Source organism: Balaenoptera borealis, assembly GCF_965194805.1.
Source record: "Balaenoptera borealis genome assembly, chromosome: 20".
Classification (NCBI taxonomy): Eukaryota; Metazoa; Chordata; class Mammalia; order Artiodactyla; family Balaenopteridae; genus Balaenoptera; species Balaenoptera borealis.
The window spans coordinates 37612681-37630105 of record NC_138879.1 but is presented as its reverse complement, the minus strand read 5'-3'; the positions used below and the strand labels follow the sequence as shown (position 1 = coordinate 37630105).

General features: G+C 32.7%; 1 protein-coding gene across 8 annotated transcripts in view; it reads right to left on the bottom strand.

Moving 5' to 3' along the window:
* Positions 1-295: 295 nt before the first annotated feature.
* Positions 296-17425, bottom strand: part of BRIP1 (BRCA1 interacting DNA helicase 1) — a 199194-nt gene continuing 182064 nt past the window's right edge. For all 8 annotated transcript variants that reach the window (XM_082371969.1, XM_082371975.1, XM_082371976.1 and 5 more), the window contains 3 exons: positions 9400-9482; positions 6902-7135; positions 296-5331 (listed from right to left, as the gene is read on the bottom strand). In XM_082371969.1, coding sequence (XP_082228095.1) covers positions 4583-5331; positions 6902-7135; positions 9400-9482 — 1066 coding nt within the window. In that variant the 3' untranslated portion in view covers positions 296-4582. The remainder of the gene's footprint in view (positions 5332-6901; positions 7136-9399; positions 9483-17425) is intronic.

The following is a 17425-nucleotide window of genomic DNA, read 5'->3' as shown; positions in this document are numbered from 1 at the left end:
TGCCAATCAACTTTAAAGACTGAAATATGGAAATATTAATACATCAATCTACCTTACTGTAATTTAGGTTGGTCCATACTAAGGATGGCACAGAGTAATTTTTTATATTTCCTACTGCCTTCTGCTTTAGGTAACCACAAGCAATAAACTCCTGACTGGCAAGGTGGATTCCTTGGGTCCTTTTACAACAGATACAATAAAAGAGATCAATGTTTGAAAGGATGGTTAACATTTAAATATGAATACCATAACACTAATTTGAAAAAAAGGGAAAATATACCAAGACAATACTTGATCCAAAATAACAACAATCAGTATTTAATATCTCTAAATCTTTTCACTATATATGAATCAAATATAAAAGACGATGGCATCTAACTTAGTTTACATAAACGACATGCCACCTGTACAATTAGTACTTTGTAACAGAAAGGAGACAAAGGAAACCTTTTAAATTAAGCTTTGTAAATACAGATGTAAAATAATGTGAAATGGTGAAATTTTGGGTAAAAGCACAAGAGAATCAAAATCACACAAGACCAAAATTAAAAAATACAAACTATAGGGGCTTCGCTGGTGGCACAGTGGTTGAGTCTGCCTGCCGATGCAGGGGACATGGGTTTGAGCCCTGGTCTGTCTGGGAAGATTCCCACATGCCACGGAGCAACTAAGCCCGTGAGCCACAACTACTGAGCCTGTGCGTCTGGAGCCTGTGCTCCGCAACAAGAGAGGCCGCAACAGTGAGAGGCCCGCGCACCGCGAGGAAGAGTGGCCCCCGCTCGCCGCAACTAGAGAAAGCCCTCACACAGAAACGAAGACCCAACACAGCCAAAATAATAATAATAATAAATAAATTTTTAAAAAATGTTTAAAAAATACAAACTATAAAGCATACTAAAATATGTACCTCACTGTGCCTTGTTAACAAATATTTCTTTTAATCAGAATTTACCATTAGATTTTCAAAGGTTAATTTCTGGGAATACAATTTTTGTTTTCCTTGTAATACATTGAAACTTGTTTATTACAGAATAGAATTTGGTATAAGATGGGTTGTTTTGGATCTTGTCCAGGAGTTCAGTTACTGAAAGCACTTCATTATAAGATGGTTTCACCAATAAGGTGATCCACTGGCTCAGATCACATGGATATTATAACAAGGCCCCATTGTAGAGTATAGGAAGCCAGGCAGCTAATGGTCTATCAAATGAAACCTTAAGAAACAAAATGCTTTTTTTTTTGGTAGACATGAAAATTGTTTCAGGCTAGAGAATCATAAGCTTAGGTCATCTATTTAAATTTCTATTTCCTGAAGTGATGTCTTCATGTTAAATCGCTGCACAGATACTTTATATTAAAGTTTTAGCTTCCTTAGACATTCACTGTTTGATGTGGTATTAAATTTATTTTTTATTATGAAAAAGTTCAGAAAAAAAAGTTGTTTTAATACTGCCTTTCTATTTACAAAAAATTGACTGCATTTGTCTATAAAAATAGACAAGACTCTACCACAAATTCGTAATGGTTAAAGTAAAATCTTGTGCAGCTTACTGATAAATCTGAGGCTAAAAAGATCATGAGCAAGAATAATTGTGTAGTAAGCAAATACCAAAATAATGCCATCAGAGATTAAATAACTACAATAACCAGTCTTTCAAGTGATTTTACAATAGGTGTTTTGATTTCATGAAGTTTTATAAGCAATTTCAAAGAATTAAATATTTTGAATGTGTTTTACTATAGGAACATAGCGTGAGAAGGTCATATTGCAGAAAAATAATATGGAAAAGCATGTGAACTTAGAAACAATACAAAATTAAAAACCACGTATTAAATGCAAAGTAGTAGCACAAAGAGTTGTCATTAATTTCCAACACAATTATTAAAGGTTTTAAATGATTCATGTAAACTTTATAAGTCAAGTCATGAAGCATCTACTCTTCACAATGTACCTTTCTTCCATGAACCAAGCCCTTTCTCCAGCTGGTAGTTTTCCTGGTTCGTGGCCTGTATGTTCTATGTATTTTCAGTCCTTAAATAAATTCAGTATTAGATGATTATTTCATATGCATGGAATGGGTAAGGCAAATTACTTGATAAACAATTTCTATCTTATATATCTCAGCCTTAAAAAATAAACGAGCCAAATAACTTACCCTTCCTACTATACAACGATTCTTTATTGTCAGTTTATCTCCTATCTATCTATCTATCTATCATCATTAAGGAAGTCTTCATATAAAGCGAGAGTGTACTCCAGATACATGATTGATTTACCAAGTAATAATTGAGGGCTTGCCATGTGTCAGATACTCTTTTAAATGCTTTTACATGTTTTAACTTAAACTTTCTAAAACATCTCTTTAAAAAGTATTTTATCACTAATGAAAATGTTTTACCTCACACTCTTTATAAAGGCTAGACTTTACTTCTTGCATTACCATACTGGTCAAAGCTGTGATCTGAGGAGACTATATACCTGATTCAACCGTGATACCATTGTACAAAATTTTTGAAACACCTCTTGGAATTACTAAAAGCTTGTGCCACATCTCTATGTACATTCTCAGTAATGGAAATTTTTAGCCTCGGAGAGAATCAGATTTTGGAAAGAATAAATTATATCTAGGGAAAGGGATGGTATTTGAGATCAAGCTGGATAATAACACTAAGATATGACTAAAAAATAATGTGTTTGATTTTTCTCAGGTAGTTTACCAATTCTTCTAAGGGCAATTTTAAGGATTCAAAAATATTTTAATTGCAGCACTGGTAAAATAAACACTTGCTTCCCAAGTTATTATGTACATATTCATACAATTATTCATGTTACCTTTTATACAAATGGTTTGCTTTATTTTAAGCATTTTGCAACCAAAGCAAATGAAAATTGATTCAGAATAAAATATCAACATATATTCCTTTAAATTATGGATTTTTAAAGCTGAAAGGGATTTGCATGATTTTATAGTACTAAACTACACATTTCACAGATGAAACTAATTCCCCAAAAGGCATGGTGATTGCCAACATGACTTAGAAAATTAGTGGCAGAGCCAAGAATAGAGCCCAAGTTTCTGGTCTTCCACCTGGTATTTTTTCTACTACCACACCACCCTTTATGTGTGGATTAAGAACTATTCCAAAGAGGACAAATGATTTCACCCTTTCAAAACAATTTAAAAATTACCTTCTAATCCAGTGTTTGAAACTTTTTACTGATCACCTAAGAAAAAGATCTAATACTAGGTGAGACTGAATATATCCCAATCTGCAGATAAATTCTTTAACTGGTAAATTATCAATTTAAATTTCTTTGAACTATGCTTAGAGTTGTAACATACAATGCTATAGAAACAGCTAAGCTGTATTCAATATAAATGTCATCAAAATGAAAGTAAACATATGCATATATAATAAATCATTGTTCCAAATGAATATAAAAGATACCTGACTGCTGAGAATTTTGACTTGAAAATAATAAACCGCATCAACAACTTGAACAGCTCATAAAATTTCAATTCAAATCACTCCAAGAAGCCTAAATGTCTATTGAGTAACAGATGTTTCTTGGAAAAGATTGGTGAATGTATTTTTGGAATGATGTCAGAGAAGAGCTACTTTTATAACCATTTTTGATCAGAAGTGTAGCTTCATTCACAAAAACAAAGAGTCAAAATTTACAGAAAAGTTTACTGAGCTATAAGGGAACATTTTTCAGCTACAGTTACATGTTTAGCTTTACTTATTAAATTTATATTTGAAGTTTTCTATCTTAGTTACATAACTGAAGCCTTTATGCTAGAACATGTCACTTTTTTCCACAATGGTGATGAAGCTAAATAATTAGAATTGAAAATTTGCAGTCCTTCATTTGGCATTTTACAATTTTACATAAATTTGTTTAAAACATGCTTGGTTTTGGTTTAACAAACAAAAAATGTAAAACAATTTCAATTAAAAATGCATGTAGTTTTCTTCTTTAATTCTTAATTACTTATAAGTAGGCAGTTTAATACAGGAATATACTTTTCAAGAAAACTGATTTCTAAAAAAAAAACCTCAGACTGATCTGAGGTAAAATCTACAGTGAAACATGACTGAGGGGTGACTGGATTAGATTGCTCTTAATTTTTACACATCAGTATGAAAACAAATGGATGAAGAGGACTACAAAATACAAATATTTATGTGAAATTTAAAGTGCCTTAGGAAACTACATATCTTCCGGATTGATTAATTTAATATTGCATTTAGCTAAGGAAGACTTGGAGGAAAATATTTTTTATGAATCAATTTATCAAAACTTGAGAATAGTAAAACTTATATTTCTGAACATAATATAGACTTTGGATTAAAGTGAATTATATATCTCAAATTAAAAAAAAGCTGTCACTTATCCAATGTACAAATTATCATTTACAATAGAGTTTAATATAAGCATGACGACATGTTTTTTTTGTTTTGTTTTTTTTTTTTGACGACATGTTTTTATACCTTGACAGTTAAGTATTATTACCTAATACCAGGGAACACATCTTTATTTTTGGAAGGAGACTGTTTAAAGTTCTTTATATCCGTTTCATGAGTTTTTTCCCAGTTCCAATTCACTTATATGAGTCGTTTTTACATTACTACCAATGTCATCAACTTTACTTTCTTTAATATGCATGAGTCTATTCAACTTTGTGCCTGTGCAATCCTCAGCTTTCATTTCTCTGACTGAATCCACTCCTTTCATAGTTTTAATTTCAAAAAGATCTTCAGCTAAAATGCAATTTGAATTATTAGCCAATCTGTTGTCTCTATCAGTTCCAACTAGTTCATTCTTTTCTTCATTTGTATCTATGGGATCATAAAGTTCGGGTGTAAAATAGATAGATTCATCCTCTGCTTCTGTTTCAAAAGCTGTATTTGAAGTAGAAAGTTCAGCTTCTTCACATACTAGAGACAACTGAATGTCTGGATCTTCTGGATTCAGAAGAGTAGCATTAATCCTTATTGATGGAACAATGGTTTCTGATTGAGGGCATGGTCCAAGTGATGTGTTTACTGTCAGAGAGGAGGACTCATATTTACCAGTGAGTGGCAAAACTGCTTCACATCCCTTTTCTGTTTTGAAAGTGGAAGAATTAGAGGCACAGTCCTCTGATGACCTAAACTTAGGTGTTCCAGTCAGAATTTTACCAGTAAGATACTGTTCCAGAAAATTACTGCCAGACCAGCTAACTCTGTTTGTTTGTTTGTTGAAGGTTGGGCTTGTGGATCTGGAAATCACAATTTTTTCTGCTCCTACTGCCTGGGCAGACTCTTCCAACACTAATGGATCATCTACAAATACAAAGATATGAGTGTTAACTTTCTGCTCCTAATGTAATATTTGTTATATTAAAACAATTTTTGTTAGAAATACTGAAATAACTGTATAGGATACATAATTGAGAGCCCATAACAAGTAGTAGCAGGACTTCCATCCTAGAATGGAAGCATTCTAAGCAATCCATCTTAAAGCACAACATGTTAACTCTGAAAGGAATCTTAGGTCTCCAGTGGTTCCCAGCCCAAGTTATAATGCTGTCTGGTAAACTATCAAATTCCACACCTCAGAAGGGACCTCAGAAGTGAACAAGAAAAGAAAGGGTAAAAAGGAAGAGGAAGAGGGATGAGTAAAGGAGGGAACAGGCTGTAAAAATGCCTTAAAAATCCACTAACCAGTGATTGAGAAAAACTGACTTAGACTAATTCCCTTAAGGAAACTGACAACCACAAAGACTAAGTTATTTGCTTAAAGTTATAGAATTGGTTGGTAATCAGACCTGGACTAGAACCTAGTTTTCCTGATTATCAGTATAATGGCCTCGAATTCACTATGACATTTAGTTAGGATAGAAGCATATACTATAAAATAAATATTTAAAAAGTGATATATTAAACTACTATTATATGTTAATTAAAATAATTAAAATGATATCCAATGATACAGAACAGTTTGGCAAACTTTTTCTATAATAGGCCAGACAGTAAATATTTTAGGCTTTGTGGATCACACTGTATCTGTTGCAACTACTCAATTATGCTGTTCTAGTGCAATACATACAACTACTCAACTCTACTGTTGTGTACAATATATAAATGATTGGGTGTGACTGTATTCCATTAAACTTTACTTACAAAAACAGCAGGCCGAATTTGGTCCACAGGCCATAGTTTGCTAATCCCTAATGCATTATATTCTAATATATTTTAAACTATATTTTAATTTTCTAAATTATATTTTAATCCAGTATATTCTGATATTTTAAAATATTATTTTTTATCATTTAGAATAAATGACTCTCACGTCTCTAAAATAAGAAATTCATGTAAGACAATTATCTATAAATTAGGTCAATTTTTAATATCACCTTTATAAAAACATTACCATTTGCATAGTGCTTTACAATGTTGTGATATTTATCATCTTATTAGATCTTTACAAACCAACCTGGAGGGATAGGTAGGCAGATATCCCTTCTATTAAGACTCAAAAAGCTAAGTGACTTGCTCGGTGGGGGGGGGGGGGGGGGGGTCACAAAGTTAGTTAGCGGCAAAGCTTCTAAGTGGAAAACCAGAAAATATGTGTGGCTCTCCTGACAAAAATTTGTTCCCATTCTGATACATCATACTATTTCATTATTTTATGATAACACCTTATATTACAATAACCAACATATTTAAGGGCATTAATCTGTAGCATAACAAATATCATTTCACTAAACACAATGAAAGACTTTTCTACCAAATGTAAATGGTTAGAACTTTTCATACTTTTCTCCTTTCTGGAGATGATGCCTCTTGGTAAAGATGGACTTTTATCTATCATTTTAGGATACTGTAGCTCTTAGACACATTTTTACTTTACCTTCCCTAGGATACTCTGGTGATAGATGGCTTGCTGCTTCTAATAAATAAGTTGAGGTATTATCCTTCAAACAAGCCACTGCAAGCGTAGACTCATTGTCCTGTATAGATTTTCTTTCTTCTTTGTATATATCATTGACCTTTTGGTGCTTTTTGGAAAATTCAGCCAAGGACTCCAGTGCACTCTCAAAGGTTGAATGGTGCTGAATCAGCTGCCGAACCCACTTAGAAAGTCCTAAGGCAAAAAGTAAACCCGGCAAAGAAACTTTGGTTATTCAGTGAAGATATTATATATTAAGAAAAAAAAATTACGTTACTTCTCTGGTGAGGTAATCTACTTTGAATTTACAGGATACAGGGTGGTTCTCAGCATTTTTCCTGCCTTTTTACCTTCATATGTACAATATGCTCTTGTATCAGTAGCATTTCTCTTTACATGCAGTGATTGCCAACTGGATGGAGGGAAGAGGCAGTGGGAGTAGAATGGAGATGGGAAAATGTATTATTTTTCAATTTAGAATAACTGGGGAATAAGGCAAATTTAATTTTATCATAATTCCCCACAAAAAATTACCTACCTTTTAATTGCAGAGAAAATACAAGTTCTAAACAACACAATCTTTTATTCCAACTTTTAAATTTGACTCCTTTAGCAAAAATAAATTCAAGATTACAGTCTCATAGGTTTTTTTGTTTGTTTGTTTGTTTGTTTCCCTTCTCCTTCCAATTCCAAATATATCAAACTATTCTGGGAGTAAAAGGAATAACACTGTTTTATGGGCAAATCATGTCCTATCTGAATATTTATTATATAATTATTTTTAATATATAAATAATCAAGTTTTAAGGGACAAGATTTAACCCTGTGACATGTGAAAACTGCATAAAAATACACCATATTAACAGTATAAGGTGTTTCGGAGTATGACTCACTTCAGAATGAAATTCAGATATTTGGACTTTAGAAAATAAATATTCTCTGCTGATGTTACTAAAACTATCATCTTTTGGAGTAATTTAAAAAGTCATTATGGTATTTTAAGTTGAGAGAAAGGTAAGACAGGGCTTCAAGCAACTTGAACTATTATACTTTCATTTCAAATACATTCCTTTAGTTTTTTTGTTTAATGGAGCTTTTCTATCAATTATTCTTATGCGAGTTGAATTTAAACAAAAATTAGTCATCAAATGGAATTTGTATGTTGTTGTGCTGTATTGCCTAGATAAGATTTCAAAGTTTATGAGTCTCAGAAAAAATAAAAACCTTACAGAAAATAATGAAAAATACTTAATTCAAAAAAATCTCTCAACAAATCTGAACTACAAGGTAAAAATTTCAGTTCTAGATTTTAAAATAAGAAAAAAAAACTTAAAATAGCATTTCTTTAAAGTTCTTTATTTTTGTTTGCTTGGGGAAAATAATTATACCAAATAATAATATGAAAATTTCCCAAATTGAAAAACTTAGCGTTATAGTTATTGCTTTCATTTTGAACTTTTTGTGATCAAAGAAAGCCTTTTCAGTGTAAAATGTCAGTTTACTTTTGAAAACTTGAAAGAATCTGAGCTCCACCTGCTGACTAAACATAAGCACTTAACATTTGTTTTTGGTTATATCTTGGCCTTGGCTTGCTTTACAGGGAAACAGAAGAAAAGACTAATAAGGCAGCATTTCCTGCTTCAATCCAGGTGGATATGTTTTAATATTGAACCAAATATAATAACTAGGCTCTGAAATATAAAAAGTAGAGTCCATACCCATAGACAGCTAATCTGAAACAAATTTTAAAAATTAGCATCTTTTCATTATAGTATGGTATGAACTTTTTAGCTCTAAAGATAACAATAAAAATGCAAGTACTTTCAACAGTTCTTTAATAACAGATGGATTCCTGGTATTGATTCGGATGAAAACTATAGTCACACAGTATTTGTTCATTTGAGTGGGGAAAAATGACCATGTACTTGATCTTGCAGCATGCAGTGGTGCTTTTTTTCTTTTTAGAAAATACTAGCTCTAATATAAACTCTGTAACAACTGAAGCATTTCTAAACAAACAAACAAACACACACACATACAACAATAAAACTCAAATAATCCAGAATGAAAGAATAAAAAGAATCTTAAGCACCAAAGGATTGCTTGTGTGCTTAAATGTAAAAACTTAATATTTCTTGGAAAACTCATTTCTGTGGAATAGCTTTTCCCCTGACAATGGGAAATAAATTATTGCTATGTTACTGAATCAAATTCCACATTCTGGTGAAATTGAAGGATCTTGATTGATTAATACTACGCCAGTAACCAGATTCTCCTCTATAAAGATTTTTTGTAAACACAGAAGAATTAAAAGGCTAGATTTCCAGTCAATGTGAATTTTTCCATGTTTGATCTAGTAATTCAAATTCTCTATCCAATTCTTTGTCTTTAAAAATAGAAGTCATTAAATACCAGAGATTGTTACTAATTCTTACTCTAAGCCCAGCTGAGAATCTTACCAGATATGTATCGACTTGGGTTACTCCTGAAGCGATCATCCACTAGAATAAGAGCTCCCCAATCATTTTTGTGTCGAATACACCTATAAAAAATAGGGAGAAAATGAAATAAATATAACAGTGAAAATAAAGCCACATTTCTAGTGGGACAGACAGAAGGTTGAGAAAATCAATGATGTGTCAGGTATCAAAATCAATGACATGTCCTTTAATCAAAGTCATTATTATGAGTAAAGTTTTTAGAAACTACTCAGTACAATGTACCAAAGTAGGTGTATAAAAAACTCTCCTACTTTTGCCAACTACTGATAACATACCCAAAAATGTTACATGCATTCTATTTTGAAAGACAAGAAAATTATAGAAAATATTTCCCAAAACCTTCTTTACACACACAATATTTTTTTACCTTAAGTATTATATTAGCTGTAGATTTTATGTACATAACTTTTATTCTGGTTTAACAAGTTTTTATCATAAATGAATAAGTTTGTAAAAAAATTTTTGCACCAATTGATATAATCATGTAGTTGTTCTTTTTAGACTGTTAATATGGTGGATTATACTGGCAAAATTTCAAATACTGAGCTTGCCTTTCTTTCATCCCTAACCACCATGGTCATGTGCATTATTCTTTTTATAGATTGTTGGGTTCAATTTGCTAATTTTAAAAATTTTAAACATTATTAAATTTAGTGGTTTTTCAGTTTGCAGGGCAGAAGTTGAGACACAGATGTAGAGAATAAACGTATGGACACCAAGGGGGGAAAGCGGCGGGGTGGTGGTGGTGTGATGAATTGGGTGATTGGGATTGACATGTATACACTGATGTGTATAAAGCTGATGACTAATAAGGACCTGCTGTATAAAAAAAAAAATTCAAAAAAAAATTCAGTGGTTACATTTACAAGGTTCTGCAACCTATACCACTGTCTATTACAGAACATTTTTACCTCACCAAAAAGAAACCCTGTGCCCATTAGTCACTCCCAATTACCCAGATTATTCCTCCTAACCCCTTGCAACCACAATCTACTTTCTGTCTGTATAGATATACCTATTTTGGACACTTCATATAACTAGAATCATATAATATATGTCATTTTGTGTCTGGCTTCTTTCACTTAGCATGATGTTTTCAAGGTTACTTGTATCGTGTATCAGTACTTTGTTCCTTCTTATGGCTGAATAATATTCCATTATATGGATATACCATAATTTGTTTATCCATTCATAAGTTAATGGGCATTTGGGTTGTTTCCACCTTTTGACTATTATGAATAATGCTACTATAAACATTTGTGTACAAGTTTTTATATGGATACATTTTAAAAATTCTCTTGGGTATATACTTAGGAATAGAATTGCTAGGTTGTATGGTAACTCTATGTTTAGCTTTTAGAGAAACTGCTACATTTTTTTTTCCCAAAGCAGTCACATAATTTTACATTTCCATTAGCCATGTATGAGATTTCCAATTTCTCCATAGCTTCACCAACACTTGTTATTGTCCATCTTTTTCAATAGATGTACCATAGGAGGTATGAAGTGGTATTTCACTCTGGTTTTGATTTGCATTTCCCTAATGAATAATGATGTTCTGCATCTTTTCATGTGCACAATGGCCACGTGTGTATCCTTTTTTGGAGAAATGTCTATTTAAATTATTGGTCCAAATTAAAATTGCATTATTTATATTTTTATTGTTGAACTGTAAGAGTTCTTTATATATTCTGGATACAAGACCCTTATCAGATACATGATTTGCAAATATTTTAGAAACCGCTGCCTAATCCAAAGTCAAGAAAATTTATACCTGGCTAGTCTTCGATCCATTTTGAGTTAAGTTTTGTATATGGTGTGAAGTAGGGGTCTAACTTCATTCCTTTCCAGGTGGATATCCAATTATCCAAGAATTATCTGTGAAAAAGACTATTCTTTCCTCATTAAATTGTCTTGACACTTTTGTCAAAAATCCATTCACTGTAAATGCATGGGTTTGTTTCTGGACCCTCAATTTTACCCCTTGTTCTACATGTCTGTATTACATCAATACAGTACAGTCTTGATTATTGTAGTTTTGCAGTAAGTTTGAAATTGAGAATTGTCAGTTCTCCAGTTTTGTTCTTTTTCAAATTTTTTGTGGCTATTCTGGGTCTCTTTCAATTTCCATATGAATTTTAGGATCAGCTTCTCAATTTCTGCACCAAATCCAGTTGGAATTCTGGTTGGGATTATATTAAATCTGTAGATCAATTTGGGGGAGAATGCTATCTTAAAAATAATGTTTTCCAATCCATCATCATGGAATTCTCCCATTTATTTAGAAATTTCTTTCAACAATATTTTGAAGCTTTCAGGGTACTTTCATTAAAGTTATTTCTAAGTATCTTGTTCTTTTTGATGCTACTGTAAATAGAAGTAACTTGATTTCATTTTTGGATTGTTCATTGATAGTATATAAAAATGTAACTGATATTTGTATAGTGAATATGCATCCTATAACTTTGCTGAACTTGTTTTAGCTCTAAACAGTTATTTATTATGGATTCCTTAGGATTTCTATGTAGAATATCATGTCATTTGTAAATTTAATTTTACTTCTTTTCCAATCTGGATATCTTTTATTTCTTTTTCTTGCCTAATTGCCCTGGCTAGAACCTCCAATACAATAATGAATACAAGTGGTGAGAGTGGCCATCCTTATTTTATTCTCAAACTGAGGAGAAAAATGATGACTTTCACCATTTAGTATGATGTTAACTATTGGATGCATAGATGCCCTTTAAGGTTTAGGAAGTACCTGCTATTCCTACTTTGTTGAGTGTTATATTGTCAATTGCTTTTTCTCATCTTGAGATGATCTTGTGGTTTTTGTACTTTACTCTTATAGTGTTACACTGATTTTAGTTGAACCAATAAACTGGCAGGGTGTTGAACCACCTTGCAGTCCTGAGATAAATTCCACTTGGTCACTGTGTACAATCCTTTTAGTAAGTTGCTGGATTCAGTTTTCTACTTTTCTGTTGAGGATTTTTGCATCCATAACCATAAGAGATACTGCTCTGTAGGTTTCTTGTGATGTCTTTGATTACTTTTGGTATCAGGCAACACTGGCCTCATAGAATAAATTGGTACATGTCTCCTGTTCTATTTTTCATAAGCGTTTGTAAAGGATCCTCTTTAAATGTTTGCTAGAATTCATCAATGAAGTCATTCTTTCCTGGGCTTTTCTTTTGTGAAATTTTCGTATTACTAATTCTTCCATCTCTTCACTTGTTATAGATCTATTCAGACATTCTACTGCTTGAGTGTCAGTTTCCATAGCTGTGTCTTTCTATGAATTTGTCCATCTTTCTTTTTTTAAAATAAATTTATTTATTTATTATCTTTTTATTTTTGGCTGCGTTGGGTCTTTGTTGCTGCACGTGGGCTTTCTCTAGTTGCGGCGAGCAGGGGCTGGTGGCTTCTCTTGTTGCCGAGCATGGGCTCTAGGCACATAGGCTTCATTAGTTGTGGCATGTGGGCTCAGTAGTTGTGACTTGCGGGCTCTAGAGCACAGGATCAGTAGTTGTGGCACACAGGCTTAGTTGCTCCACAGCATGTGGGATCTTCCCAGGCCAGGGCTCTAACATGTGTTCCCTTCATTGGCAGGATTCTTAACCACAGTGCCACCAGGGAAGTCCTGAATTTGTCCAACTTATCTAAATTATCTATTTTGTTGTCATACAATTGTTCAAGTATTCTCATATAATGCTTTATATTTCTGTAAGTTTGGCAGTAACAACCCCTCTTTCATTCCTAATTTTAGTAATTTGAGTCCTTTCTGCATTTTTTCTTGGTCAGTCTAGTTAAATGTTGTCAATTTTCTTGATCTTTTCAAAGAACCAACTTTTGTTACCCTGACTTTTTCTACTTTATTTTCTATTTCCTTTATTTCCATTCTAATCTCTACTATTCCTTTGATCTGCTTGCCTTGGGTTTGATTTGCCCTTCTTTCCCTAATTCCTTAAGGTAGAAGGTTAGAGTACTGATTTCAGATCTTTTTTTTTTTTTTCTTAATATAGGCATTTATAAAAATAAATGTCTGAGCACTGCTTTCACTCTACCCTCAAAATTTTGGTACACTGTGTTATCATATTCATTTATCACAAGGTATTTTCTAATCTCCCTTTTGATTTCTCCTTTGATCCACTGGTTAGGAGTATGTTGTTTAATTTCCACGTATTTATAAGTTTTAAAATTTTCTGTCTGTTACTGATTTATACTATCATTCCACTGTGATCAGAAAAGATACTTTCTATGATTTTAACCATTTTAAATGTATTGAGACTTATTTTGTAGCCTAATGTATGGTCTATCCTGAAGTATGTGTCATGTACACTTGAGAAGAATGTGCATTCTGTTATTGTAGGGTAGAGTGTGATAAATATGTTAGGTTTGTAACTGTTGGTTTATAGTGTTGTTCAGGACTTCCCTTTTCTGTTGATTTTCTTTCTAACTGTTCTATCCATTATTGAAAGTGGGGTATTAAAGTCTCCAACTATAATTGTTGAATTAATGGAGTGAAAATTTTTTTAGAAAATTTCTAGTAACAATTTTTGTCTTAAAGTTTATTTTGTCTGGTATTAGTATAACCAAATTAGTTATCTTTTGTTTACTGCTTGCATGGTATGTCTTTTTCTATCTGTTTACACTTGATCTAGTTGTGTTTTTTAACCAAAGCATTTATCTTTCAGGCAGCATATAGTTGGATCATGTTCTTTTTAAAAAAATTCATTTTGCCAATCTTTTTCTTTTGATTTGAGTGCTTAGTCCATTTACACTTAATGTAATTACTGATAAGGTAGAATTTACTTAGCTATTTTGCAAATATCCACTTTACTATTTGTTTTCTATGTCTTTTTTGTTATTGTTCTTCCACTATTCCTTCATTACTGCCTTATTCTGTGTGCAATAGATATTTGAGTTATTTTATTAATGGTTGCTTTGAGGATTATAATAAACACCTTAATTTATAAAAATCTGTTTTGGATTGATAGCAACTTAATTTCAGTAGTATACAAAAACACTGCTCCTGTATAACTCTGTTTCTTCCCCCCAACCCTTGTGCTATTACTTTAACATAAATTATATCTTTAACATTGTACACCTGTGCAGAAAAGAGTTAACACAGCAGGCCAACTTGATTATCCCTAGAAAGGCCTGCATATAAGGTAGCCCTTGGTTGGTGTTTAGATTTCAGGGAGGGTTCCAATCACTAACTAAGAAGAAAGTCTCACTGTGTCTACAATGTCTGTGGGAAAATATGGTTAATGCTGAACACCTGCTTTGCTTCTGAGAGTCTAGACTTTGGGGAAATGTTAGGCAGAGGCTGCCTATACGACCAGCCCAAATAAAAAAACCGGGTGCTGAGTCTCTAACAAGCTCTCCCGATTGGCTATTATTTCACACGTTACCACAATTCATTGCTGGGAAACTAAGTGTGCCCTGTGTGACTCCATTGAGACAGGACCCTTGGAAGATTGTACCTGGCTTCCCCTGGAGTTTGCCCATGTGCCTATTCCCTTTGCTGTTTTTGCTTTGTATCCTTTCACTGTAATAAATCCTAGGTGTGCATACAGCTATATGCTGAGTCTATCACTGCTCCTGGTGAATAACTGAACCTAAACATCGTCTTTGGGACTGCCAAGACAATGCCTATTACCACAGACTTAAGTTTATTGCTTTATGCAGTTGTTTTCAAAAATTAAACATGAGAAAAAGTTATTAAAATATAGTTATATTGTTTTTTATATTTACCTATGAAATTACCTTTACAGATGCTCTTTATTTCTTCATGTGGATATAAGTTACTGGTTAGTGTCCTTTCATTTCAGACAGAAAAAGACTCCCTTTAGTATTTCTTGTACAATAAGTTTTCTAGAGAGTAATTCTCCCAGTTTTTGTTTATTTGGAAATGTTCTACTTTCTCCTTAATTTTTGAAGGATAGTTTTGTTAGATATAGATTCAATTGACAGTCTTTTTCTTTTCTTTTGGCATTTTAAACATGTCATTTCACTGCCTTCTTCTCTCCATGGTTTCTAGTGAGAAATCTGCTTAAATTATTGAGGATACCTTGTATAATGAGTTGTTTTTCTCTTGCTGCTTTCTAGATTCTTTGTCTTTTGACAGCTTGATCATGACATTTCTATGTATGGATCTCTTTTGAGTTCAAACTACTTGGAGTTTTCTGATTTTCTTAGATGTGTAGATTAATGTTTTTCATCAAATTAGAGAAGTTTCCAGCCATTACTTTTTCAAAAAAATCTTTCTTTCTCTCTCTTCTCTCCAAGACTCTCTTTATGTGTATGTTGGTATGCTTGATGGGTTGTACAGGTTCCTGAGGCTATCTTAATTATTCTTCATTCTTTTTCTTTCTGTTCCTCAGACTGGAAACAAATTCTTTCTTCTTCCTGCTCAAAACTGCTGTTGAGCCCCTCTAATAAATTTTTCATTTCATTTATTGTACGTTTCAACTCCAAATTTTCCATTAGGTTCTTTTTTAAAAAAATTCTATCTAACTATTGATATTCTCCATCTGGTGAAACATCATTCTCATAGTTTCCTATAGCTCTTTAGACATAATTTCCTTAGTTCCTTGATCATATTTAAAATAGCTTCATATACTAACTACAACATCTGGACTCCCTTAGGGATAATTCTTATTGACTGCTTTCTCCCCTGTGTATGGGGAATATATTCTTTGCACATGTCATAATTTTTGTTGAAAAGAGTACATTTTAAATAATGTAATGTGGCAACTGTAGAAATCAGATTCTTCCTCCCTCCCCAAGGATTTTTGTTGTTGCTGCTGCTGTTGTTGTTGTGACTTTTCTGAAATCATTTTGTAAAGTCTGTATTCTGTCATGTGTGACTATTGCTAGGTCAGCTTAGTGGTCAGCTAATGATTAGACAGAGATTTCCTTAAACATCTGGAATCCACAGTCTCCCATTCTTTGCCAAGAGGTTTTGCATGTGTTTTTGGATACATTTGTGAGCCTTGATCAGGCAGGCAAAAACTCTAGCTTAGTCTTCACTTCCTGCTTCAGCAGAGCCTCAAGGTCACACAGAGGTGAGAGCTTAGGACCTTCTCAGGTCTTATGAGCATGTGCACTTCCCTGGGTCATGTCCACAGTCCTAAACATTCCTACTAGAGTCTCAGGAATATGTCGGAACTTTTAAAGCCCCCATGGACATCTCATTTCCCAGCTTTTCTCTTTAAGCTTTTCAGTTAGTTTGTTATTTGTCCCAATTTTCATTCATTGTCTCAGGAAGCTGTGAAGTTAAACAACTGCTTAAGTGAGCTCTGAGACAGGTGAAAATTTCCCCATATTATACTTTGAATGTCTGCAGGATATGTAGTAATATCACCTCTTTTATTCCAGATATTGGCAATTTGTGGCTTCTCTTTTTTTTTGTCAGTTTACCTATAAGTCAGTAGATTTAATTGATCGCTTTAAAAATGGATTTTATTGATTTTTTAGTTTCATTGATTTATATTCTTTTCTTTTTTCTGTTTGCTTTACATTTACTTTGTTCTTCTTTTCTAGCTTCTTAAGGTAGAAGTTTAGATAACTGATTAGAGATCTTTCTTGTTTTTGAAAATAAACATTTAATGATATAAATTTCCCAGTGAGCTCTGCTATAGCTGTGGTCCACAAATTTTGATATGATGATTTTCATTTCTGGTGAGTTCATAGTATTTTCTAATTTTCCTAACACATCCTGTTTTCCCTATGGATTTTTTAAAGATGTTCTTAATTTCCAAGTACTTGGACATTTTTATGTTATCTTTCTGTTATTGATTTCTAGTTTGTTTATTTGCAGCATGGTCAAAGAACACACTATGATTTCAAATCCTTAAAAAAAATTTAAGTTTATCACCCAGGATATTGTCTAAATTGGTGCATATTCCTTGTGTTTATTCTGCTATTGTTGGGTGGAGTGCTCTATAATGTCAATTCAATCTAGTTGGTTAATAAT